General features: G+C 41.9%; 1 protein-coding gene across 3 annotated transcripts in view; it reads right to left on the bottom strand.

The window, feature by feature from the left end:
- SPATA6 (spermatogenesis associated 6) overlaps window positions 1-22,339 on the bottom strand; it is a 33,584-nt gene extending 11,245 nt beyond the window's left edge. For 2 of the 3 annotated variants that reach the window (XM_035123721.2, XM_035123723.2), the window contains exons 1-10: window positions 22,144-22,339; window positions 18,912-19,049; window positions 17,804-17,852; window positions 15,708-15,749; window positions 14,484-14,608; window positions 12,566-12,646; window positions 10,943-11,218; window positions 9,491-9,560; window positions 6,551-6,591; window positions 4,126-4,307 (exon numbers count right to left, since the gene is read on the bottom strand). In XM_035123721.2, the coding sequence (XP_034979612.1) occupies window positions 4,126-4,307; window positions 6,551-6,591; window positions 9,491-9,560; window positions 10,943-11,218; window positions 12,566-12,646; window positions 14,484-14,608; window positions 15,708-15,749; window positions 17,804-17,852; window positions 18,912-19,049; window positions 22,144-22,194 (1,055 nt within the window). In that variant the 5' untranslated portion in view covers window positions 22,195-22,339. The remainder of the gene's footprint in view (window positions 1-4,125; window positions 4,308-6,550; window positions 6,592-9,490; window positions 9,561-10,942; window positions 11,219-12,565; window positions 12,647-14,483; window positions 14,609-15,707; window positions 15,750-17,803; window positions 17,853-18,911; window positions 19,050-22,143) is intronic. The other variant, XM_060276917.1, reaches the window with a different exon arrangement.
- Between the last annotated feature and the right edge of the window lie 3,370 nt (window positions 22,340-25,709).

The raw sequence follows: 25,709 nt of genomic DNA, 5'->3' as shown, positions 1-25,709 counted from the left end.
ACCAATGCAATTATGCTCATTAACAAAACCAGATTTAATTCAAACGTAATATGGCCTAGCAAGAGTCAGTCAGTACACATGGAGTACTTTTAGATGCCAAGAAATTAGTCCTGGAATAATCCAACAGAAAACAGCTATATCAAACCATACGAAATCAGAAACAATGCAACTAGAATTAATAGATCAAACAGAGATTAGATAAAATGAGGTCGCTCATGAATTTAGGCCTGATTTACACATTAGGCTGGACTTAAGGAGGGAACACAGGAAATTAAGACTCCCTGTGCCTGCTCAGGGGCCTCCCACCCTTCACTTTGTCCCATAATCCTAGAAAGGAAAGAGATTCTGATACTGTTTCAGATTCACCCTGGTCATTCTTGCCAGAAAAGGGATGTCGTTGTACTGCTTGTAATTTTCTTTCTGGAGGTAAATGCAGTTGGGTGTGCAGTGGAAAGAGTGCTGCTAAAAAGAAAAGCTTTTCTACAGCTTTCTATCTCCCTGTCTCCCTATCAACAGCATGCTACAGCTTTCCAAATTAAGTACAAAATGTTTACCAGCCTGAACACCTGTATTTAAAAGAGTTGCTCATGGCTTGGATATTGGGCCTCCCCACCAAACTACCCATCCAGAAGGTAGCCAATGCCTCCCCTTGCCCACAGAACAATGGGCACTATGATGGAAAAAATGTTCCCAAGTGCTTGTGGATATCCTGCACTACCATACCAGCTCTTGGAAAGTTGTATGAACAGATCACCTCTGGAAAGCATTAAAAACACAAATGGAGGCTGCCAAACCTACTGCCATTTCGAGTAAAATCACTCCATCTGTTTTGACAAATCTTTCACAGTAGTCTGAATATGAAAGGAAGTAGGTTAGAGCATCTGACATACAAAGAATGATGTGGTGAGCATTACAATAACCAACCTTCTCAAGAAACACTTTGGAAATCTATTGTTCTGACCTACAGCAGACAAGATCAAGTCTTGATGAACCATATCAGACAAGTTACAGAGGCCAAGAGTAACTGCTCGTGATGAGCTGCACCTTTCCGTTTCTCTAGGCCAGCCAGGCAGTTTTTGATACCTGTCAACTGCAGAACAGACAAGGTCACATCATGCTGGGTGAATCAATCCCCAAGATATGCAGTCCCCTATAACAACAGGAAACTGTAAGCTTCTCTCTATGCCTGTATCACCTCGTGGAATCATTGGCACTCTGCTCACAGCTCCATCTCAATGACTGAGATCTGTAGCCGAGAGAATCCATTTTCTAGCTTACTGAGATGTCTATACGTAAGATGGATATCTGTATCAGACTGCCTTATTTGTAGCTCAGACTCTTATTGTCTTCTAAGGCCACATCTTCACCTCAGTTGCTGCTATTCGGAATCAGCACGAAACAGAGAAGAGCATTGCATGCTTGTTGTGGGGAAATCTTGAGGCAGGACTCCTTTTACAGTGGTACCTCGGTTTATGAGCACAATTGGTTCCGGAAGTCTGTTCATAAACTGAAGCGTTCATAAACTGAAGCAAACTTTCCCATTGAAAGTAATGGAAAGTGGATTAATCCGTTCCAGACGGTCCGCGGAGTAACCGTTCATAAACTGAAGCGAACTTTTCCATTGAAAGTAATGGAAAGTGGATTAATCCGTTCCAGACGGGTCCGCGAAGTACTTAAACTGAAGCGTTCATAAACTGAAACATGGGTGTAATTGGTTCCGGAAGTCTGTTCATAAACTGAAGCGTTCATAAACTGAAGCGAACTTTCCCATTAAAAGTAATGGAAAGTGAATTAATCTGTTCCAGATGGGTCCGCGGCGTTCATAAACCGAAAATTCATAAACCGAGGTGTTCATAAACCGAGGTTCCACTGTAGTCCCATTTCAAACACAGCCCAGATTCATCAGTAGGGACCTTTCTGGCCTCTCCTTAACTGGAAATGACCCAGAGGTCAAGGAATGTGGGATTTCGTTTGTCATTTCTCCTCTCTCTTAGTTCGTTCGGGAAGGAAAGTAAACTACAAGTTTCACTATCCCTGACAAAAAGGCAATGCTTCCATGTCATTTCCGGTTAATGGAGATGCAAGAAAAGTGTTTCCTGTTGCTAGTTACCTTCCTGCTTCATTCTTAAATGTGTTTATTTGGGGGGTGGGGAGTTGCTGGTGGAGAGCTTGGGGGTGAAAAGATTTTTTTTATTTTTACAGGTGAGCTGGGGGTAGTTGTCCATGTTCCAACCCACAGTCTCAGCCAGAACCTCAGGTACCAGCTGAGATGGAAACATTACTAAAATGTCTCCAGGATATGTCTCTTTGCAATGGGATCTGGGCCTGTTCCAAAATTGGCATGAGGCACACTGCAGGTGGTGTAGACACTTCCCCAGGAAGCACAACACTCACCATGAGACCTCAGGAGTGATGAAGAAGTAGCACTGTCACCTTTCACTTGCCACATTTGAAGCTCCAGACATGCATACATGTCCAGAATGAATAGCAGAATCTATTTTAAATCTCACAATCATTCGGGAGTTTTTGACAAAGAGAATTGAATAGATTCTGCAAAACCATTTTGGAACAGAACTAAGTGCTTCCACGATTCCTAATTCCTCGGCAGTCTGTGTCAGATATCTGCAACACAATCATAGCAATTCAATTCAGATTAACTTATATAACACCTTTCTACATTACAGTACCCAAGGCACTTTATAACCATAGAAATGACAAAATGTACGAAAAAGTCACATTGTAATATCCTGAATTGTTACAGAACGACAATCTTTAAAAACAAAATTAAAGAATCCGTTTTGCATGTAAGAGTATCCAAAATGTAACATAAAGTCACCTCATCAGTTACAAACAACCAAGACAACATCAGCAAAAATACAAAATGCCAGAGACCAAATGCAAAACAAACACCTCTCCTTCCCTATCCAGTGGAACCTGCACCCACAACAAGGTGCCCATGCCACTCAGACCACTTCCATACGGAGAGCACATTGCCATCGTCAGGATTAATACGACTGCAGCTCACACTGCAGACCTTGGTGCCATAGCATCAACTGGTCCAGGCACTTGCTGCAGGCTCTGCACCACAGGCAAAGAGCCACAGAACAAGAGCACTTTGGGCTCATGCCCCTCGCTCAAGTAGCTCTCAAGTGAATAAAATACCTGCAAGGTGGGAGAGGCAAGACAGGCAAACTCAGCTTCCAGTGTCAAGGTGTTTCCACTTGGTGTACCCTCCCCACCAGCCTCTTGCAGTCAGAAATGCAAGTCATTGACAAAGCTGAGTGGAAATTTGGAATGTGATAGATGACATATAATTGACCTGCTGAAGTGACTGACTGTTTTAACCCTCAACACTGAACTGAATAGTACTGTACATACAATGCGAATTAAAGGCACTTATGAAATGAAGGTAACAATGTTCCACAGCTGGACTGTACCGGTAGGAGTACTTGAATAGGATCAGCTGATTTGCATCTCGACTCTGGAATATCTGCCTTCAATGCCAAGTTAATATCTGTTTAAAGCCAATGTTGGCTCATGGCTTATATACCACTACACGGGCATACTGCTAGAAACACTTCATCCTAAGATTTTAATTATCGCCATACCAGAAATGTGCCAATATGCCAACAAACCTTAAGTTGTTAATCTATCGGTAAAAGAACCAACCACCTGAAATGCTGAAAATACAGGTAACACTCAAGGATGTGGGTGGCGCTGTGGTCTAAACCACTGAGCCTAGGGCTTGCCGATCAGAAGGTCGGCGGTTCGAATCCCTGCAACGGGGTGAGCTCCCGTTGTTCAGTCCCAGCTCTGGCCCACCTAGCAGTTTGAAAACACGTCAAAGTGCAAGTAGATAAATAGGTACCACTCCGGAGGGAAGGTAAATGGCATTTCCGTGCGCTGCTCTGGTTCAGCAGAAGTGGCTTAGTCATGCTGGCCACATGATCTGGAAGCTGTCTGCGGACAAATGCCAGCTCCCTTGACCTATAGAGCGAGATTAGCGCCACAACCCCAGAGTCATCCACGACTGGACCTAATGGTCAGGGGTACCTTTACCTTTACTTATAGGTAACACTGAGAAGACAGCACATTTGTTCAGATTTCGTGGATAAATGACATTACCTTTCTCTAAGAGACAAGTGATTTAACATAGGAGTTGAGTAATACTTCTGCAATTGTGGAGGTGCTGAATGCATTAGCAGATGAGTTGAATGGAGCTGCCTACCAGCTATACTCGAAATCAAGTGCTCATCGTAGCTGTGAGAAAAACTATTAAGGTCTTTATCAGAATGTGACCTGGTAGCCTGCCGGAAACAAAAAAAAAAAGAGGAGCATAATTTTTAAGAAAGATACATAGTATGTTTAAGATCTTGGCTACACCTGAGTACTACTGGACTGAGTATTGCAGTACAATGAAAACATTGTTTTTGTATACAGTGGTACCTCAGGTTACAAACGCTTCAGGTTATGAATGCTTCAGGTTACAAACTCCGCTAACCGAGAAATAGTACCTCAGGTTAAGAACTTTGCTTCAGGATGAGAACAGAAATCATGCTCCGGCGGCGCGGTGGAAGCAGGAGGCCCCATTAGCTAAAGTGGTGCTTCAGATTAAGAACAGTTTCAGGTTAAGAACAGACCTCCAGAACGAATTAAGTTCTTAACCAGAGGAACCACTGTATTGAAACTCTTAAGCAGCAGAAATAGCTAGAACACTACAACAAAGGAATCACAGTCCTTTCCATCCTACATGCCATTTCTCAGGTCATCCACATATTTGAAATTTCCACTTCAGATTTTGAAAGTTCTGGTGACTGCCTGAAAGATGTTATATTTAATTCCTTCAAGGTAAGGGGTTGTTCCCAGCATATTTGTCTTATAAATGCAAGGACTTCCATTTGCACAATAGGCCTTCCTCTCCTCTCTCTGTGCAAACCCCCACCCTGAACAGATGGGGAGCAAGCAGGGATAGAAGAGAGAGGGGAAGTCCCACTGCAGAGGCAGAATTAATTGTGCTAATGGGATGACTTTGTTGGATGCAACCCTAAGACAAAAGCGTTGGCCATATTTAGTAAAATGTCACAGTAAATGAGATTCTACCAAGATTTAGATGCAATGAAAATGAAATAACATGCCTTCAAATAAAATCCTTTTTTGAGGTTTAAGCAATGAATGGCAGGATTGCCAAAGTCAAAATAGGATATAAATGTTAAAACAGTGTGTTTGTCTCATGTCCAGGATACTCAAAGTGCCTAACTTCAACATATATCTAAAATAATCACATTATAAAAACAGTTTAGCAGAAACCTCTCAGGCCATAGGCATGCCAGAATGCAAACATTTTGAGCTGGCATCCATTAGAGAGGAAGCCAGATAGAAGGATATCCCGAAGTTCCACAGCCCTATGGAAGTGAAGCCCCTTGCCTGTGTTACTGCCTACTGAAATTTGGATGGTGCTGGAACACAGAAAAATGGGCTCTTCCATTGTCCTAGGACAGAGGACAAGAACGTTTGGGAAGAAACAGTTCCTTAAGTATTTTGGGTCCAAGCTGCTCAGGTCTTTAGAGGTGATAACCGGCCCTTAAAATTGAGCACAGAAATGACTCAACTGTCAAGGAGATTGAAGTTTAGGCAGATCACTTTCCCCCAACCATCCCTGCCAAACTCCTCCAACTACACAATATTTTCACAATAAATGAGAGGAGTAGCTTTCATGACACCTTTACAAGCTGCGGTTGATGGAGCAGTTCTCCGAAACCAGCATGGAAATGCAGCAGGATAACAGGAGGAAGGATCAGTCCATCACATTTGTGCTTGTCCACTTGGTAGAAGGCACAGGGTTTTTTTTGTTTTTATTAGTCTGTTAGAAGGCTAGTAACCTGTGTTTTCATGCTGGCCATAGAGAACAGGACTTCTCCTCCTCCATTGTCACCATGGAAACACAAGCGATAAGCCTCTTAGCAGGGAGTAAATATTTTTGCGGGCTTAATCACAAGGCTGTCCTACGAGCCACTATGCATGATGGTGAATTTATTGTGTCTAATAGATCATTTAGGTAGCAAGCCTAACCAAGTCTACTCAGAAGTAACTCCTACTGAATTCATTGGGGCTCAGTCCCCCACAAGTGGAGTTAGGATTGCAGCCTGAGTTGTGAATCATCACCAGAATCCTCATTTATAAAGAGGTCACTGACACTTGCACAAGTCAGTGTCCAACGATCAATGCATGCAATGACATTTATCTTGAGAAAAGCTGGGACAGTCCTCTGAGTTAGGGCTTGGAAAGTTGCAGCTGACAATACTTGGCTAGATAGATTCATCTGGTGGGTTAGGCAGCTTCAGATTTTACGTGTTCATTGATGCAGTCAATTTTTCCTCAAAGTTTGTGAAGCTGTCATATTTTAACAACGCAAAATATATGCGTTGTTAAAATATAGAATTGTCAATGGTAAGGAAATGACATTATACAGCAGGAAGCCACTCAGCTAAGATAGTTTTACTCAGCTCATCACATGCAGCTTTAATTATGCAACCTCCTTTTCAGTACTCACTTTTCGATTCTTGGGTCTGTAACTGCCAAGAAGTGTAGGATCTAAAAAAATAAAATAAGATAATGTCTAATTTGCAAATATGCGTCTGTGCTTTTATAGTGCACATTTATAATACCAATGTTAAAAAGTATTAGTCCTACTGCACTACCTTCAACTGCAACCTCTGAGAACAGTGGCTTGTTTGATTACCACACAGTATTAATGGTAACTGAGCACATAAACTGTTTGGACAGTGAAATAATTTAGAGTTCAGGACATAATTAGTTATTCAAACCAATGTATCAGTCTCTGGATGCATGAATGCTTCAGCAGTGTAAAACACTTGGGATAAAACAAGATACTTCCATTGAAATATCTCTGCTGAATAGATTTTCCACATAAGACAACAGCTTTTCTGGGTCAATTTTTCTGGGATGTGTTAATCTTCCTTCCATTCTTCAAATGAAGCTCCTTACAAGAGAGCATCGTTTGGGAAATGGACTAAATAGTCTCTTATAAGGATTTTTCAGGACCAACAGGAGGCAACTCCACAAAAGGGTCCCAGCAATTTAATAGGAAAAAGAAGCACAATGATGTTTGTTCTGGTGTCTAAGCCTTCCCTTTTATTGTCATGGGGTCTTGTTAAGAGTTTTTCACCCCATGACAGGTCTGTCTCCCCCAGTGGAAAGAAGGATTCTGTCTTCTTTCCCCTTTGCTCCATGTTCTCCTACAGGCTGTTGTAATCTCTATTTCCTCACAGAAGGGGAGGGGAAATCCCTGTCATCTTTTCTTTCCCACTCTAGGTCCTTTTAAGTAACAACCCTTCTAGTCCAACTATAAGGCCAAGTCCCACTCTTCTGCATGTACATGGAGAGAGAGAATCCATTTCTATTCCCCTAGCCTCACCAACTCTGTCCAGGCCTTCTAAGAATCCACAGAAGATTTATTCACCTTCTCTCCCCCCCCCCCGGTACCCCAACTTCTAGGTGACCAGCAGCCACAACTGAGCCTCCACACTGGAGCAGCTGAGAGACAGTAGCAGAAATGAGCCAGCCCTATAAGACAAGCATAGGCAAACTCGGCCCTCCAGATGTTTTGGGACTAAAACTCCCATCATCCCTGACCACTGGTCCTGTTAGCTAGGGATGATGTGAGTTGTAGTCCCAAAACATCTGGAGGGCCGAGTTTGCCTATGCCTGCATATTGCTAAAATCTCGCTGGAAGCAACCTAAAGCCAATACAGTACTAACAATCAAGAACAGCTTTACTTATTAGCTTACATTATTATTAGCATTTATATGTATTTCCATCCAAATTTCTGACCAAAATGCTGCTTACAGGGGAAAAACCTCATATACAAAAATATTAGAAACAATGTTCATTAAAAAAAAAAAACTCATTTAATTGTAATTATCACTTAACACAGCACAGAGGTAAAGAAGTCAGTTCACAACAAATAGCAATGGATTGAGTCTCTACTGTAACACCTATTAAGAGGAGTCACAGTATTAGGCTGCAATTCTATACACCTGAGATAGGGAACCTCTGATCCTTGGAACTGTATCAACACCACACCCCCCCCTGCACATTAATTGGGAGTATTAATTGACTTGGATAGAAAAGGCAAACTTGCAGTTAAAATGCATGAAACTAATTGGCTGCCTTAGTCCTAAGGTCTGAAATGGATGTATCAATAAAATAATGGGTCACCATATCAAGTAAATTTGGACTTGTGGATCAACAAACAAAAAGGTTGCACTGCTGTAAAGGATTGCAATGCAGAAAGAATTACATAGGAGCTCTTTTTCATGTTACTGTTAGGTTCATGTGCCACTAGGTTAACACTGAAAGCCTGTGGACGTGTGGGAGAAATCCCTGTCCCAGCAACTGCCCATACTGGTATACAATAAACTAACTCTGACATTTTTAAAAGATATAAACCTTGCTGCATGAACTCCTCTGGCATGACCGCAAGCTTGTGACATGGGAAAAAGCCAAGCTGGGCAGTCTCCATGCCACTCAGCAGAACAGGGAGGCAGAAATTCTGGGTACTTAGAGAGTTAACATGAGAATGATTGGGAATACACCAAAGTTCAAGCCATACTGCAAACAAGGATGTGGATAATATTATCTTACGTGGAAAGGTTCTTCTCTCAAGCGGAACGGTTCACAGAGGGAAATTACGTTCCACCCTGGGGATGATCTACAAAGAAAAGGGCTCTCTTATCTGATGCTCTACCCTGAGATTCTTAAACAATAATTGAGACCTCATTTTTGATCCCTAGAGACTATGACACGCAAACAAAAATCCATATAAAAGTATGCACAAATGCCAAAAACCTAACAAAAATGTTTCAAAGCAGTATAGTGCCTTAATTGCAAATGAATATGACAGGTGGTAACACCGCAAGAGAATGCTATATGGAATTGCAATGGCTTTCAACACGGCTTTTCTCTAACAGGTTCCAACTCTAATCCATGGATTACTGGAAGCAACAGAGCAGATAATCCAAGGGGTGTAAATGGGAAATAAGAGATCATAAGCTCAGTGAGACTTCCTGAAAACACAGTCAGCAGTGAAGGCTGACTTTATAAGAGTATGGGGTTGTATTTTTAAAGTCATGTGAGTGATATGAAACACAAAATGTCTAGATTGAAATGAATGAGGCAAAAAGACTTGTAGGTTCCCCAGTCAGGAAGATGGTACATATCAACAAGGAATGCACAAGTAGTATTTGCTCCTCTTAAAACGCCAAGATCTTTTAGAATAATCTCATCACTAGCAATATTTACAAAAATGTGTTATGCTGTTACCAAGAATGTAAGGAATCAGATACTGTGCTAAAAACCAGAATTTTTTTATGAATTAGAACAGAGACAAAATTCAGGCCACTCTAGTAAAATATAAACATGTTTATGTCTATAATTGAACACATCTTTTGTATACAAAAAAGTACTTACCGTAGGTTGTCTCAGGCCAAGCATCTTTTATATTGTCCTTAGAACGGCACCAAGCAGACGGCTGTTCTGGCTGAAAATTAAATAATTTCTTAAGTGTTTTATTTATAGTGTAAAATGCATGTCTGTATGCAGTGACCCAGTTTGGACATACAAACAATGGTTTATAGTTCCATGCATGAGTAATGGCCTCGTGCACTGCTCCCTACCCTACAGCTTTGCCATAGGGTTAGTCGCTTATGCTTCCATTACTGTTTAATTGCAGTTTAGTTTTACATCTGAATCCTAAACTATGATTAATCTAAAGTATGGTTTATGGAAACAAGCCAGCTTCCTGGTTTGAAGTTGGCTTGCTTCCATAAGCTGCAGTTAAGACCAACCACAGTTTGTCTAGGTTCGGATATATCAACGTAATTATGATTAGCTAAGAACAGAAGTGCAAGCTATTAGACTTCCACATTCCTAGCCCTGCCAAATTATCATTACCTCAGTTTGTAATGATACACATTGTAATGATATTGAAAGAATCAAAGACATTACAATTTACACATTACATGATATTTAGAAAAAAATAGTTGGAAATCCATTGGATACACTTTCAAACCCAGAAATATGTGTGGCCTGAGGCCTTCATTTGGCCATGCACATCATACCCCAGGTCAACAAAATCATGACGTTAGACCAGGGGTCCCCAGACTTACCCGGCTTTGGGCTGGAGGGCAGGGGAGTGCGCGCGCAGCGGGCCGGAGGGTGGGGGAGTGCGCGCCCGTGCACACGCGCACACACACTTACTGGCGCGGTGGCGCGCTTCCATGTCGGAAAAATCACCGAAAATTGTTTGTGCGCACGTGTATGGGAGTTCCCCCGACCCGGAAGTGCACCGGAAATGACCTCTTCTGGGTCGGGAGAGGCCCATACGCATGCGCACAAACGATTTTCAGCACTTTTTTCCGATCTGGAAGCGCACCACCGTGCTGCACGCCGTAAGAGCGGCCGGCAGCAGCGGGCGGCGGGGGTCGTCGTGGGCCAGATTGGGAGGGGGCCGTAGTTTGGGGACCCCTGTGTTAGACATTTCTCCAGATATTTTTTTTTTAGTTTTCCTTGTTTTACAAAAGTAGCCTAATTAAAACACACACACACAAACTTAAGGGCTTTAGCCCTTTTAGAACTTTCAGCTACTATCTAGTAGAATTTATACAACCATTGTGCTATACAGTGCAGCGGAAAAATAGACACACAAATAATTCAACATGGCACTCATGAAATAACAGGTTCTTTGTCAACTGCCAGCATCAACAAAAGAACTAGAGTAGTGCTTTATTTTACATTTAGAGCGCTTAAGAGAAAATAAGCAGTCACAAAGAGAAAGAGCTGAATGAAAGGCTTCGTAGAGTAACTGTGAACAAGCAAGATTTGCTCCTGGCTTAAATTGGAACTGCTGTAGGGCATACATACACGTCGAACTACAAATGGAGGTCTATCCGATTCTTTTCTGAAATCAAAAGGTCCTAGGTCTAGATGGGCCAGGCGTTGTCTAAGTTGCTGAAGCTCACACATTCGCCTTTTTGTGTAAGGAGATGGAGATCGAGATAGAGAGGCTACTGTGGGCTGATCATACGTTTTTGCTGCTAAGCACTGCCTGTTCCTCTCAAGTGAGGGAGGATTCTTTTTTGGTGACCTTATATGTGGCGTTCCATCTTTGGATGAACATTGCTGCTGGTTTAAGTGATCCTGAATTGAAGAGAGGGAATAAGAAAGAATGAACGGCTTCAGAGAATATGTCCTCACTATCAACAATACAGCATTCAACAATTATACTGCTTTTAACACACAAAGTCTCCAGAACAAACTTCAAAACCTCAAGGTCACACACAGCTTCATTCTTGGAGGTGTCTCATTCTTCCCACTCTCTGCTTCTCTTCTATTCTTAGGTTCACCTGCCCTACAAGAACATTGAACCATCTTCCACCGCCTAGAAAAAAGAAACACTCTGATGCTCCTTTCAGAGGAGTTTCCTCCACCATTACTGGCATTGGCCTACTCAATCAAGAACAGTGTATGGTGAAAGGGTGGTGGTCCAAGCAGTAGTATTTTGCCTTGCTTGCATATACGGGGGTTGCATACACAGGAGTTGTCAAACATTTGGGGGGACTAAAAATTGCAGATAAAGAGACTAAACCATAGAATGGTGAGGGCATGCCGCTCCATTAATGGGTTAAAAAGCACCCAAATCAACCACTGCTGCACTCGCTCTCAGAGAACCTATTTGCATCTTTCTTCTATTTAGAACAAATGGAAAGGTGGATGTCCAATCCTTCCTATCTATGAAATATGAGCATGTTCAAGGCAACAAGTTCAATGCAGAAGAGGTTAAGGCAGTGCCAACAAGAAGTGAACAGGAACAGCAAACAGTGTCTTGTGAATGGTGGACTTTTGAGGAGGCATATGATACCCAGGATTTTTTTCAGGCATCTTAGGGGGTACTAGTGCCAGTAGGTTACCCTTGGAGTAGAGTGTCTAATGCCTTTTATCTATTATTATTACTACAGTCATACCTCGGTTTAAGTATGCCTCAGTTTGAGTATTTTCAGTTTAAGTACTCTGCGGACCTGTCTGGAACGGATTAATCCACTTTCCATTTCTTTCAATGGGAAAGTTTGCTTCAGGTTAAGTACGCTCCAGTTTAAGTACTCCGTGGACTGTCTGGAACAGATGAATCCACTTTCCATTTCTTTCAATGGGAAAGCTCACTTCAGGTTAAGTACGCTTCAGGTTAAGTACAGAGTTCCAGAACCAATTGTGTTTGTAAACAGAGGTGCCACTGTATTTCTATAAAATATTACTTGCCTATCTTTCATTGCTAAATACTAAATTCTTGGGTAAACACAGATTCTTGTAGCTGCCAATTTTCGATTCACTGGTATTTGCAATGTTCAGACTGCCTTTTACTGAACTTGATTGAAGATGCAAATCAAAATTTCTGAGAAACTTTCATAAGAGGAATTTCACCAAAAGAAACAATCTTGCTATCAATACTCAATCTAAAAATTAAAGTGCAGATAATTAAGTTATGCTAACCTGCTTTTGAGCTTTTTCTGAACGTAACAGGTTTTCAGAAATAAGACAACTTGTGAAAAACTTCAATTTTGGTGCAATTCCCTAGAAGAGAGACAATAATTGAACATCAAGCTCCAACTAGAGAGATAAAGGGTATCAAAGAAGTAAATGTCACCTACTGCAACAAACCATTCCTAATTTTAACAGTTTCCTTTGTTAATTCCAGCCTTTAATAAAGATAATTAGAAAAGACAGAACAGCAATGGTAAATGTCAAGAAGATAACATTTGCATTTCTGACAATTCAATTACTGATGATTATATTGCTTTTGTACTACAATTAAGGTCTGCCGTTTATTTCAACACATTGCTTTGTCAAAAGCATTTAAAAAGATTTTCATGGCATGTTACATACCACTAATTAAAAGTCAAGTATTGCTGTACAACCTTTACTCACATCACTTTCAAACTTTTTGATATGGACAATGGAGACATTATGATATCCTTTGTTTACACAAAACCTACATTTCCCCTGTGTTTGTTTGCCACATCTTAATGCTGGACAAAGGAAAACAAATTATAACCAACTCCTTTTACTTTTCCAAAAGTAAACACCCCACCCCACCAGCAGTGAGGGCAACATCATGGTTATAAAAGAGAATATCAGGCAATGCCTGTCAACCAGAATGACAAGCTGCAGATTTTTGCATTTTCCTCTTTGTAGCAGGCAGAGGGTGTAGTCACTGGAAGAAATATGTTGCACAAAGAATACAGGGGAAGTAGCATAGGATTTGCCATTTGTGGGGAAAATGTTTCCTCCCATTCCATTCCTGTTATTTGTGTCCAGTCTATATCCTCACCCTATATTGTGTCCTTGCCCTAACTAGATTTGTTGCAGGCAACTTGCATTGATATCACGTGAAACGAATTGCACCAAATGACCCCATATGAAGAAATAGGTGTTAACAAGGAATTTAGTAGCACACTTACAACTCAAATATGAATCTGCTGAACTAATAAAGATGTTTGTTAAAAGCAGCCATTCACCAAAGGATCTGTAGGTAGCCAATGAAATGCCATTTTAAAAAAGATACAATAAAGTGAAATCTATGTAATTATAGATCTGTCAAGATATATTTTGTTCCAAGTACAGTAACGGAAATAACCGCAAAAGGTAGAAATGGCATAGAGAAAAACAAGTTTTGTTAAGCAGCAGCAGCTTGGCTTCTATAATAGGAGTCATCCCTCACTATTATGGGAAGTGCATACTGGTTCGGACTACTTTTCATCTAGCTCAGTACTGTCCACTCCTTAGTGTTTAGGTGGGTTTTTTTCTTGTTCAGGATTGCTTTTAATTAGTGTGTTGAATATAGCCTTATATACTGCTATGGCTTGCTGTGGTACATTGACTAAAATGTTGATTATGTTGTTATATTGTTGTTGATTATGTTGTTATATAGGCATCTTAAGGCAGCCCTGTTTAGGGAAGCTTTTAATGTTTGATGGATTTCTGTATTTTAATGTTTTGTTGGAAGCCGCCCAGAGTGGCTGGCGGAACCCAGCCAGATGGGCGGGGTATAAATTATATTATATTATATTATATTATATTAATTATATTATACGGTTTTAAATAGATTTAAACATTGTAAACTGTCATGGGGAAATACCGTATTTCGAATGGCAGCCCAGCAACAAATGTCAGAAAAATTCAATTCAAATAAGCAAGAGGAAGTTTATGCCCTGTGAAACAAAATGTACTGCATAGAACAGTACAAACGGATCAGGCCTTAATTCAGCACATCTCTTAAATAAATATCCCCAAAGCCTGGACACTGAATCATATATTGTGATAATGTGGATCTTAAATAATCCACATTGTATAAGGAGCATATCAAAGTATTGAGCAATATTTCAGAGCAAATAACAATTTCACCACTTACTGTAAAACCAAAGGCCTTCTTCATTAAAATTTCACGAACTGACCCTCGTTGTCCTGTGATTGATTTAGGAGCAGGAAAAAGGAAATCTCTTGTATTTGCCTCATAAGTGGCTAGAATTTCTCCCACTGAAAAGGATAGTTACACATGTGATAACGGGGGGAGGGGGGCAGATATCACCTGCTTTCTCTTTTTTAACAAACATAGGCAAGCCGGAATGTATACAAAAAGCATAGCCCAATTGAAATAAAGCAGTTTTGAATCCTACTACTTTCAATAGAGGGACGCGGGTGGTGCTGTGGTCTAAACCACTGAGCCTAGGGCTTCCCGATCAGAAGGTGGGCGGTTCGAATCCCCGCGACGGGGTGAGCTCCTGTTGTTTGGTCCCAGGTCCTGCCCACCTAGAAGTTCGAAAGCACGTCAAAGTGCAAGTAGATAAATAGGTACCGCTACAGCGTTTCCGTGTGCTGCTCTGGTTTGCCAGAAGTGGCTTAGTCATGCTGGCCACATGACTTGGAAGCTATCTGCGGACAAACACTGGCTCCCTCAGCCTATAGAGCGAGATGAGCGCCGCAACCCCAGAGTCGTCCACGACTGGACCTAACGGTCAGGGGTACCTTTACCTTCAATAGAAGAATTAAATACTGTACAAACATATTTTTTCCAACTAAAACCAATGGGTTATATATTCAACTTTACACATACCCACTGAAATCAATGGATAATCAAATTCCGCCTTCAATAGGTCTACTCCCAATATGACTGACATGGAAAATTATCCTAAATACCATTTAAGCAATTCTACTAGTTGTGCATTTGCCTTCTGAGCCCATACAACAGCAACATCATACAAGAACTGGAAAACCTGTTGCAGCAATGTTTCTAGATGGTGGGTTGGGGACAGTATTAAAAACTTGGTTCTTTCCAGAGCCTTAGCTCTGTGTGTGTGTTCGTGTGCTGGGGGTATAAGTCAGATTTAGGGGTGGGGTTTAAGTTTAAGTTACTACAGTATATTGCAAAAAATTAAATTCTAGAAATGAACACTGTGAGACCTCATAAGAGAAAAGAATCATATAAAAACTAGGTGTGGTGTTTTTTCTTTGCAAAGATTCTTTGCAAAGGTCTTCAAAGCATATTACACATATAAACACATAGATTTACACAGGCATATAGGTTTTCTGGCTGATATGGCATTTTAAAAAACATAATTCATGAATTTATCAATACCTGGAGGAACAGTTTGTATTAATTCAAGTACTGCTGTGTCACCTACAAAGAAAAAAGAGGAAAACCATAGTCAGAAGTTGTTTTGAGATGCAAATGAAAAGATTTACACCAATTTAACTTTCTCTAACCTGAACAGGGGAGGTTTGCACAATTTTGATGAGGCAATGATTAGCAGAGATGGATAGTTGACATATTAAGGGGGAAATAGTAGTGAAGATACTAGTTTTTAGCTTGTAAGAGCAGATGGGTTGATTGCTCTGACACTTAATATACCGTACTTTATGAGCTTATCATACATCAGATAATCCAGATACATATGGTGCAACAGCTGCTTCCTGAGGCTGTTTAAGTGAAATCTTTATTCCTGCCCTTTTGGAGGGGTAACAGGAAGAATGCCCTTTGCTGGTTGTTCAGTTGGCTGCTGTTTCCCACCAGTTAGACAGTACTGAAGCAGACCCTGGATATGCACTACCTGAAGAAATAACATATGTGGATGTCATGGTATGCGGCAGACAGTCAAAACCTCCTGCATCCCTAAGATTAATATTTGAGACACTGTGGCAGTATAACACCCTTGAAGAGGGAAGGTAGGCTCAAATCCTCTGGTGTTTTGATTACAATATGTTTTGCTCTCATAAGCATATGGCATAGAAAATTTCCATATTTAGTGACATGTAATTCGTAAAGTTGACACCTGCTCAATTAAAGGACCCCTGGATGGTTAAGTCCAGTCAAAGGCGACTCTGGGGTTGCGGTGCTCATCTCGCTTTTCAGGCTGAGGGAGCCGGCATTTGTCCACAGACAGCTTTTTGGGTCATGTGGCCAGCATGACTAAACTACTCCTGGCACAACACCGTAACGATTGCCAGAGCGCATGGAAACACTGTTTACCTTCCCATCGCAGCAGTACCTATTTATCTACTTGCAGTGGTGTGCTTTTGAACTGCTATGCTGGCAGAAGCTGGGACAGCTACCAAGTAGTAGTATTAAATTGCTGCCTTCAAGTCAAGATTTAGCCTAAATCTTTCTCCCTTGTTTATTTAACATACCCCACCTTTCTTCAATCATGGATAGCTCAGTTGGTTAGAGTGTGGTGCTGATAACAACAAGGTTGCAGGTTTGATCTCCGTATGGCAGAGCTCTCCAAACTTTTCATGTTGGTGACACCTTTTTAAAACATGCATCATTTCCTGACACAATAATTCAGTTGTATTAGCAAACTGGAGGGTAAACTAACGCCTTCCCAACCCTGGGAGGAGCGTGGAGAACGTTGCAGGCAATACACTAACAGGTCCTGACACACAGTTTGGAAAGCTCTGCTGTATGGGATTGCATATTCCTGCATTGCGGGGGGTTGGGCTAGATGATCTGCCGGGTCCCTTCCAACTCTAAGACTCTATGGAACTCAATGAAGCATACAAGGGTTTCCTAGATGGTCTTAGCCCAGGTATGGGTCAGACCATGATCTGCACAGCTTCATCAAAATGACCATTTTATATTTCCCCAGAATTAAAAGATAACTTGAGCTTTTGTTAACTTGCTTTCTTATATTCAGTCTTTAATCTCTTTGCTATCCTATTTTCACTCTCTTTCTCTCTCATATTCAATAGTGACTTGTAATATTTTGTGTTTTTCGGCGGAGGGGGCAGAGATTAGACTTACGACAAATCTCTGCAAGTGTGATAATGAGCAAAGGTTCACTGAATTTTAAAATTACCAAAGCATCAGTTATTCAAAAGATTATCAAAAATATTCCCAACTGAATACATAGCAATCCATAATTAAACTAATTCTATGGGTTTTCATCTAAAACTTAGTGAGATATTCCAATGAACACAAACACATTCTTATCTTAATTTAGGGTGTTTTTTGTTTCCTTGGCACACCTTACTTTGAAACTTTCTCTTTGATTTATTTTTTTGAGAAAGTGAAGGTGACTTTATAGTATATTGCAACTGTCATTTTATCATCAATCATAAAAAGCCATATTCTGGCTTCTTTCCTAATCTCCCATTGGCTTTTCATACTCAAACCTTAAAATAATTTCATGCAAAGAATATAATAGAGATAAAAAGTTTTTTTTAAAAAAAACCTACGTTCAAATAGTTCAACAAGGTCTCCTGGGTCAACTACATCAGTATATACCTAAAATGAAAATTAAAAAAATGAAATGGAACAAGTTGGCCTCAGCTATAACAAGGACATAGAATATGGCCACCATAATTTTAAAAGGAAAGGAAAAGGAAAACTGCACTCATTTCTTTCAAAGAGAAAGCAAAAACCAAGATTCATAATTTGGCACAGAGACAAAAGCTTTTTCACAGAAATAACCCATTTTCTTCTCTGATTTTTGCCCTTCCCAGTATTACTTTAGTCATACAGTATATTAAACCATAAATAACAGGGATGTAAATCTGTGTTGCTTTCAACACAATAGAAAAGCCCACTGCTCACTACCAAATAGGAGTGGGTATTATTTATTGGTTAATTAGGCACTTACTAATGAAGAGTAATGAGAGTATCAACTCACTTTTAGAGTGCATGATAAGATACAATTGTGAGAACTATTGAAAGTGGTGTTAATTCTAGCAAGCTAGGCTGTATGGGCTACAAAGACCCATGTGGGTGGGTGGTGCCATAAGCCATGATACTGTACAACCTCACGAGTCAGAAAAACTTCCTGTGAATAGCTACCTTCGCTGAACAGCACAGGCCAGGAGAATATGGATAATGCAAGACTAGGAAGGACACACATATGCACCCTACAACAGAGTTGTGAACTTGCAGCTCTTCTGATGTTGGACTACAACTCTCATCACCCCTGGTCACTGGTCATGCTAGCTGGCGATGTTGGAAGTTGCACCCCAAGAGCATGTAGGGGTCACACTCATGCCCTACAACCATTCTTGAATCAACTTATTAACTGTAAAATACACAGTTTCCAACCTAAATATCAATTAACATTTGAACACAGGAACTGAGTTCCCATGTGGGTGGGCTTCCCTGTTGACTTCAGTGTGAAGTCAGATATGTATGAATAATAGGAAACTGTGAACAGGGCTAACAATAAACAGTTAAGGCAGAGAGGAAACCTTTGTTCATGCGACTGTATGTACATTGCATTTTCCATCCATGCAAGTAGTGCTTAGATCAAAATGCCAGTAATGCACTGAATGTCATACCCAGGACACAGTGAACATTTACCTTTTCAAATATCAGTTTTTCATTAAATAGAAGGGGAAATATTGCACGAACAGACGATGTCTTCTTATATTGTCCTAGAATGCGGGCACTGATGTAAAGGTCATCTTTGGCTTTCAGGGTAACTCCCGGACATGTTATCTGGAAGATCAATGTTCAATTATGTCACAAAATTTGTATAGCTACTTGATGCCAACATGGGGTTGCTGCTAAAAAACAACATCCCTATATTGAATTCTCTGTCTGCCCCTGCTCAGCATCTTTAGCTGCAGCTGCCAGAGGCAAGGAAACGAAGCATATCATGATGTCACAACATTAAACACAAACTTCTATCGACATGATAATGCAGTAATTTCATATAGTTTTGTTTCAATTAAAAAAGAAAGAAAAACATATTTCTACATGTTACAGGAGAGGGGGGAAACTAGATATGACGATGCCATTTTCAGGAGCAGCCCTGTATCAAAGAGTGCAGTCTGTATTGAATTTTTAGTTCAAGCTAGGAGAAAAATGAAACCAATATCAAAATGCATGTTTATTTATTATTTACATTTATAGATCACCCTTCATCCAATAGGATCCCAGAGCAATGAACACACAAGATAAAACAATAAAACAATTTCAGCATAATTAAAGCATCACATTACACCAATACACTCAGCAGCTGCATTAGAATCATCAATTCCACTCACAGACCTTTCAAATTACTAGGTGAAAAGAAGTGTTTTAAGCAGTTTTCTAAAAGTCATCAATTACGGGGGGTCAGGGTGTGGACAGCTGTATGTGGGGGGGGGGAGTTCCACCAGCAGATTGCCACCACAAAGAAGGCTGTGGATCTCCCCTGCATCACTGTAAAGAGGCCCTTTTTCAACCAGTGAAACTGCAAGATCCCAGACAGAACTCAACTTGGCAGATATGGGTGAGATGTTGCATCAAGTAATTGGGCCCTAACCGATTTAGGGCTTTACATATTAGAGTCAACACCTTGAATTGGGCTGACCGGCAGAAAAAGAGCTGGTACTAGAGTGTTAAATGATTTTTTATCAACAAACATCTCTCAACCCATGCATTCACATTTTGTGCTGCCTGCAGCTTCCACACTGTCCTCAGAGGAAGTCCCACATACGTACTGTATAACATGTTACAGTGGTTCAAATGGCATCATATCAGAGCACAGGTCACTGTGGTCAGCCTATCCCTGACACACTCCTTAGCACTGAAGCCACCTGGGCCTAAAGTTAGTACAGTACCTGCTGCTTCAGGTAGAAAGAGACTCCATCTAGAACTGGTTCTCTCCCCAGTTCTCAGACATGAAAACCACCCATCAACAGTGACTTCATCTTATGAGGATTCCATCTAGCTTTTTACCCTTCATCCATTACTTCCTCGAGGCATCAGTCCAGCCATCCCTTGAGTCAGATTATATGAACAGAAATTGTAACATTAACATGCCAATGACACCATGAACAAATCCCTGAATGAGCTCTTCCACAGCTCCATATAAATATTAACATTGTGGGGACAATTTGGAACTATGCAGCCCCAAAGCCAGAGCCAAACTGAAGTTCCCCAATGCCACTCTCTAGAATAGAAGAAAACCAAGTGGCAAGTAGATTTTGTATTTTATTTTTTGTTAAAAGCTGCCCTTCAGCAAAGCTATCAGGGCAATGTACAATTAAAAAATGTTAAAATAAAATGTATAAAAATTGCAAATAAAATAAGATGCAGAAAAAACCAAGACAACATTAAAAATAAATATATACTGTATAGTGGAGTGGAAAAACCAAAACCACCTAGAATGGTTTTGTGTGACGAAACTGACAATGGTTTTATGTGGAAGTTCAACATCTGTAGAATTCTATGGCTCTCAGTTTTGCTCTTAAGTTGGATTTTACACGGCTGTCTAGTTTTTTAAACATCTGATACAAATAGACTATATAGTCTTTCTTCTAAATGATTGCATGAAAACATTCACAATATTGTTGGGCTTGAAGGGGGAAAGTCCCCCAGGATCATGCAGACATATGACATGGGGCATCCCAACATTTATTTGGGGATTCGGGGTCATATACACTTTACTTTGGAGTTCAGGGAAATATGAACTCCACTTCTTTTTTTAATGTTCCAAGCTTTCCAGCAGATAAAGAACAGGAAACAAGTAACCATCATCATGAACAAAGTTACAGCTTGTGGTTTGTCTGGAGTGAGACAAGCCACATGCCCAGGTTTGAACAGCACGCTAAATCAAACTATGGCTTAGCTCACAGCAGTACAACGCTGGAGGACAGGAAAGGGAACAAAGCAACCACGATCTTTTCTCTGGGGACCTGCATGTTCACACTAAGCCATGATTTACCCAAGTGTTACATGCAAAACTTGTCACTCCTGCAAGTATTTTAGCAGCTGATTAATTGCATTCAGCACCAGATGTGCCCAACTCACATTCCACACGGGGATTGGTGCAGAGTTTGCAGAAAAAGGCAAAACGTTGGCATCTGATTGGTCAGGAGGAAATGGAGAGGAGGAGATTTAATCTAACGGTTACTGAAGCATTTCAGGAAGTTGGGGGGGAGAGAGAGAGAGAGAGAAAGAAGATGCAAAATGAAGTTTCCAGATGTACTCGAGAACGTCAGTCAGTAGAAAGGGGGAAAGAAAAACTTGGATGGGGCGGGATTTTAGAAGCAAATAAAATCACGTTTTCTTGTTGGGCAGCTTTGCTTGTAATAAATCCATCAGCGGCAGCAAGTGGGTCACAGACCAGGCGCAGCAGTCCAACAAGGATTCATGCCCCAGGTCCACCACCACCCCGATTTCCGCCAGGGGGAATTTTTAAAAACCGGCCAGGATTACTTCAGCACTTTAGAAGAGTGCACCCCCGCCCCCAATCCATAGCTGCCAAGTTTTCCCTTTTCTCACGAGGAAGCCTATTCAGCATAAGGGAATTTCCCTTAAAAAAAGGGATAACTTGGCAGCTATGCCCCAATCTCGTCCCACTCTCATTATTGGGGGGAGGGTTTTTATTCTGTTTTAAAGCAAGAGTGGAAGAACCTGAAGGCGAAAGAGCAGCCCCACAAAGGAAGAAAACTTTTAAGGCTCCCCCCAAATCGCATCCTCCGGGGCTCTCCCATAGACACCGAGGCGCCCCCTTCGCCCTGTCCACTTTCCCCTCTCGCATCCTCGTGTACTCAGAGGCCACCATCTTCCCCTCTTCCCCCCGCCGCCTATTTCGCCTCACCGAGCGGATCTGCAGCTCCAGAACGCAGAGGAAGCCCTTGCTTGGCGACATTATGAGGAGGAGGAGGGCGGAGGCGGCCCCACTGTCCCACCCGCCGGCTGGGGAGGCACGGGGTGGAGATGTCGGAGAAGGGGATCTTTAGGGCCCCAAACAGGACGGGCCCGACGAACTAGGCTCCGCCCCCCCGCCCGCGCGCCCCCCCAGCCCGCCCTGGACGGACTCCGTAACTATGGCAGCCGGAACGCTAACGAGGCCCCTGAGGGTGGGGAGGGGGCGTGGCTAACGGAACCCTCGCTGCTTTGAATAGCAAAGAGGAATTTTGAAAACGAAAAAATAATTAATTCAGATTCCCCCGGCGACCGTCACTTCCGGTTCCGATTGCAGCGCTTGGCTTCCTCCATGTAGGGGGTAAGAGTGGTGAAGTAAAGAGGAATTTTCTGTTTTTGTTTTTTTAAGGAAAAGCTCTCATGGCAGATGTGTGTGAAAAGGGAAGGTCGAGCACCTGTATTTCATTGATGGAGAAAATGTCTTGGGACTTTTGGGTGATGGAAGGATTGTAAATACCCGAAGTAAACAAAGGCCGAGTTTGATCAGTTTATTGGGTTTCCCTACTTAGAAGCGCTTTAAAAACGTTTTGCGTAATGAATCTTCAGCAGGGTCTGTCCAGAACCTTAAAAACAAAACAAAACACTGAGGTAGACCAGAAAATTGTGCCTAATCCCGTGGCTTCAAAACCAACTCCCATCTTGCCCATCCAGCACAGTCCATGGCCAGCAACGTCTACGGGGCTGTCCTGTAGCCCCCACTGTTTTACTTCATTTTATTTATTTAACAAAATTAGTAATCGACTTGCTGGTAATAAAACCTCTAAGTGGACTACAGGAATATACAATAAAAGTACAGTACTAAAATTAATGATTATAAAACCAGTTAAAAGTAGGGATTAAAAATCATTAAAGAGATTGAGTTCAGGTGGGATGTCAATAAATAAATAAGCTTGCAGACCTCACAAAAACTGCCCCTCACCAGTCGTTAATCAAATCTATCCGCTGAGTTATGCAGACCTGCGTAACAAACAGCTGGCACTCTTGCTGTGTGGCAGATGCTGAGGTAGAGGCACTACATATGCAGGAAGAAATCTCTTGGAGTTGGCACAACACTTTGGGCTTTTAATTATCAAAGTAATTATTCCGTCTCCGAATATGAATTTTCAAGGTATCCTACACTCACAATAGATAAATTATATTTTAAAAGGTCTTAAAATACAACCAGGAAACAAGGAAGATATCAGAAAAAAACCCATAAATTTACTAATACAATCTCTAATTGTAGAGTTGGAAGGGATCTCAAGGGTCATCTAGTCCAAACTCTTGCAATGCAGGAATCTCAGCTAAAACATCCATGACATGTGCCCATCCAACCTCTGCTTGTCACATTTTAGTGCCTTTGAATCGCAACTGCAAATACTCTTTCCCCAGATTGCTCACCTAGCCTAAGGACAGTAATAGTAGTAGTATATTTTCATTTGCAGTAGTAGTAGTAGTAGTAATAACAAAAATAATAATTTATCATTTATACCCCGCCCATCTGGCTGGGTTTCCCCAGCCACTCTGGGTGGCTTCCAACAGAAAAATGAAAAAATAATCTATTAAACATTAAAAGCCTCCCTAAACACGGCTGCCTTCTAAAAATCTGGTAGCTGTTTTTCTCTTTGACATCTGATGGGAGGGCGTTCTACAGGGCGGGCACCACTACCAAGAAGGCCCTCTGCCTGGTTCCCTGCAACTTGGCTTCTCGCAACGAGGGAACCGCCAGAAGGCCCTCGGTACTGGACCTCAGTGTCCGGGCAGAACGATGGGGGTAGAGACGCTCCTTCAGGTATACTGGACCGAGGCCATTTAGGGCTTTGAAGGTCAGCACCAACACTTTGAACTGTGCTCAGAAACGTACTAGGAGCCAATGTAGATCTTTCAAGACCGGTGTTATGTGGTCTCGGCGGCCGCTCCCAGTCACCAGTCTCGTTGCCGCATTCTGGATTAGTTGTAGTTTCCGGTTCACCTTCAGAGGTAGCCCCATGTAGAGTGCATTGCAGTAGTCCAAGCGGGAGATAACTAGAGCATGCACCACTCTGGCGAGACAGTCCGCAGGCAGGTAGGGTCTCAGCCTGCGTACTAGATGGAGCTGATAAACAGCTGCCCTGGACACAGAATTGACCTGCGCCTCCATGGACAGCTGTGAGTCCAGAATGACTCCCAGGCTGCGCACCTGGTCCTTCAGGGGCACGGTTAACCCCATTCAGGACCAGGGAGTCCTCCACACCTGCCCGCATCCTGTCCCCCACAAACAGTACTTCTGTCTTGTAAGGATTCAACTTCAATCTGTTAGCCGCCGTCCATCCTCCAACCGCCTCCAGGCACTCACACAGGACCTTCACCGCCTTCACTGGTTCTGATTTGAAAGAGAGGTAGAGCTGGGTATCATCTGCATACAGGACTGATGAACACCCAGTCCAAACCCCCTGATGATCTCTCCCAGCGGCCGCATGTAGATGTTAAAAAGCATGGGGGAGAGGACAGAGCCCTGAGGCACCCCACAAGTGAGATCCCAGGAGTCCGAACACTCATCCCCCACCACCAATAATCTGAGGCTCTAGTACCCAAGAGCCTCAGATTATTACATTAACAGGCAAACAGGTTGGTGTGGGAGCAGGGAGTCTTTTGGGTGGGTTAACAGCTGCATTTGGGCCAACTGAAGTTTCTTTGAGGTATCAGAGGCATCCCTACGTACAACACATTGAAGCAGACTAATCTGGATGTTGTCTGGGATAACTTGCCAAGGGGTCAGGGCTGATGTTGGCAAAAGGCACATGGTGCACCAGAAGCTTATTGGTAATCAAGAGAGAGGTAGCTCTAAACTGCACCCTTAAGCTGCAAACTGGATCCTGATCGGAGTAGGAAATCAAAAACATCTGGAGGACCACTGGTTCCTTAACCGTGTTTTAGGGGAAGCCACCTCACAGGTCAGGTAAGCACAGAACATGATGTGTACCTTACTATACTGACACGATAGCAATGATGTGGCCCAGGTCCAGCCCTCTATTTCCCATTACCCATTAGCATTCTCATGAAAACTGCTTACTGCACTAGTTCAAACAGAAATGCTTCACTATTTTCAAATGAAGCAGCCTCTGGTGCCCCAAACACCTTTTATATAATAAGTAAGCTGTCTACATTTCTTCTCCCCCACCTGTCCATGCATTTCTTTTACACCTACACTTTGTGTGCCACTACTGTGTAATATCTGGCAATGGTGGCTGCTGAAAGCTTCAATATTGCTGCTGCCTGTTCCTCAGTACCTTGCACTGAGTTTGAGCTCCATTCTGTTCATTCATATCTTGCAAAAAAACCTGTGCTCTTATGTTCCATCAAGTGGCTAAATCAGCTTTTCCCCAAACCAAAGTCCTCCAGATGTTTGGACTACAACTCCCCATCATTGAACTGGGACCTGGGGGACCAGCATTCAAATCCCCACTTGGTCATGAAGGTCACTTGGACTAGTGACTTTGG

The sequence above is a fragment of the Zootoca vivipara genome, chromosome 7 (genome assembly GCF_963506605.1).
Source record: "Zootoca vivipara chromosome 7, rZooViv1.1, whole genome shotgun sequence".
NCBI classification, from domain to species: Eukaryota; Metazoa; Chordata; class Lepidosauria; order Squamata; family Lacertidae; genus Zootoca; species Zootoca vivipara.
The sequence above is the reverse complement of the archived record's forward strand: the minus strand, read 5'-3'. Positions and strand labels throughout refer to the sequence as shown.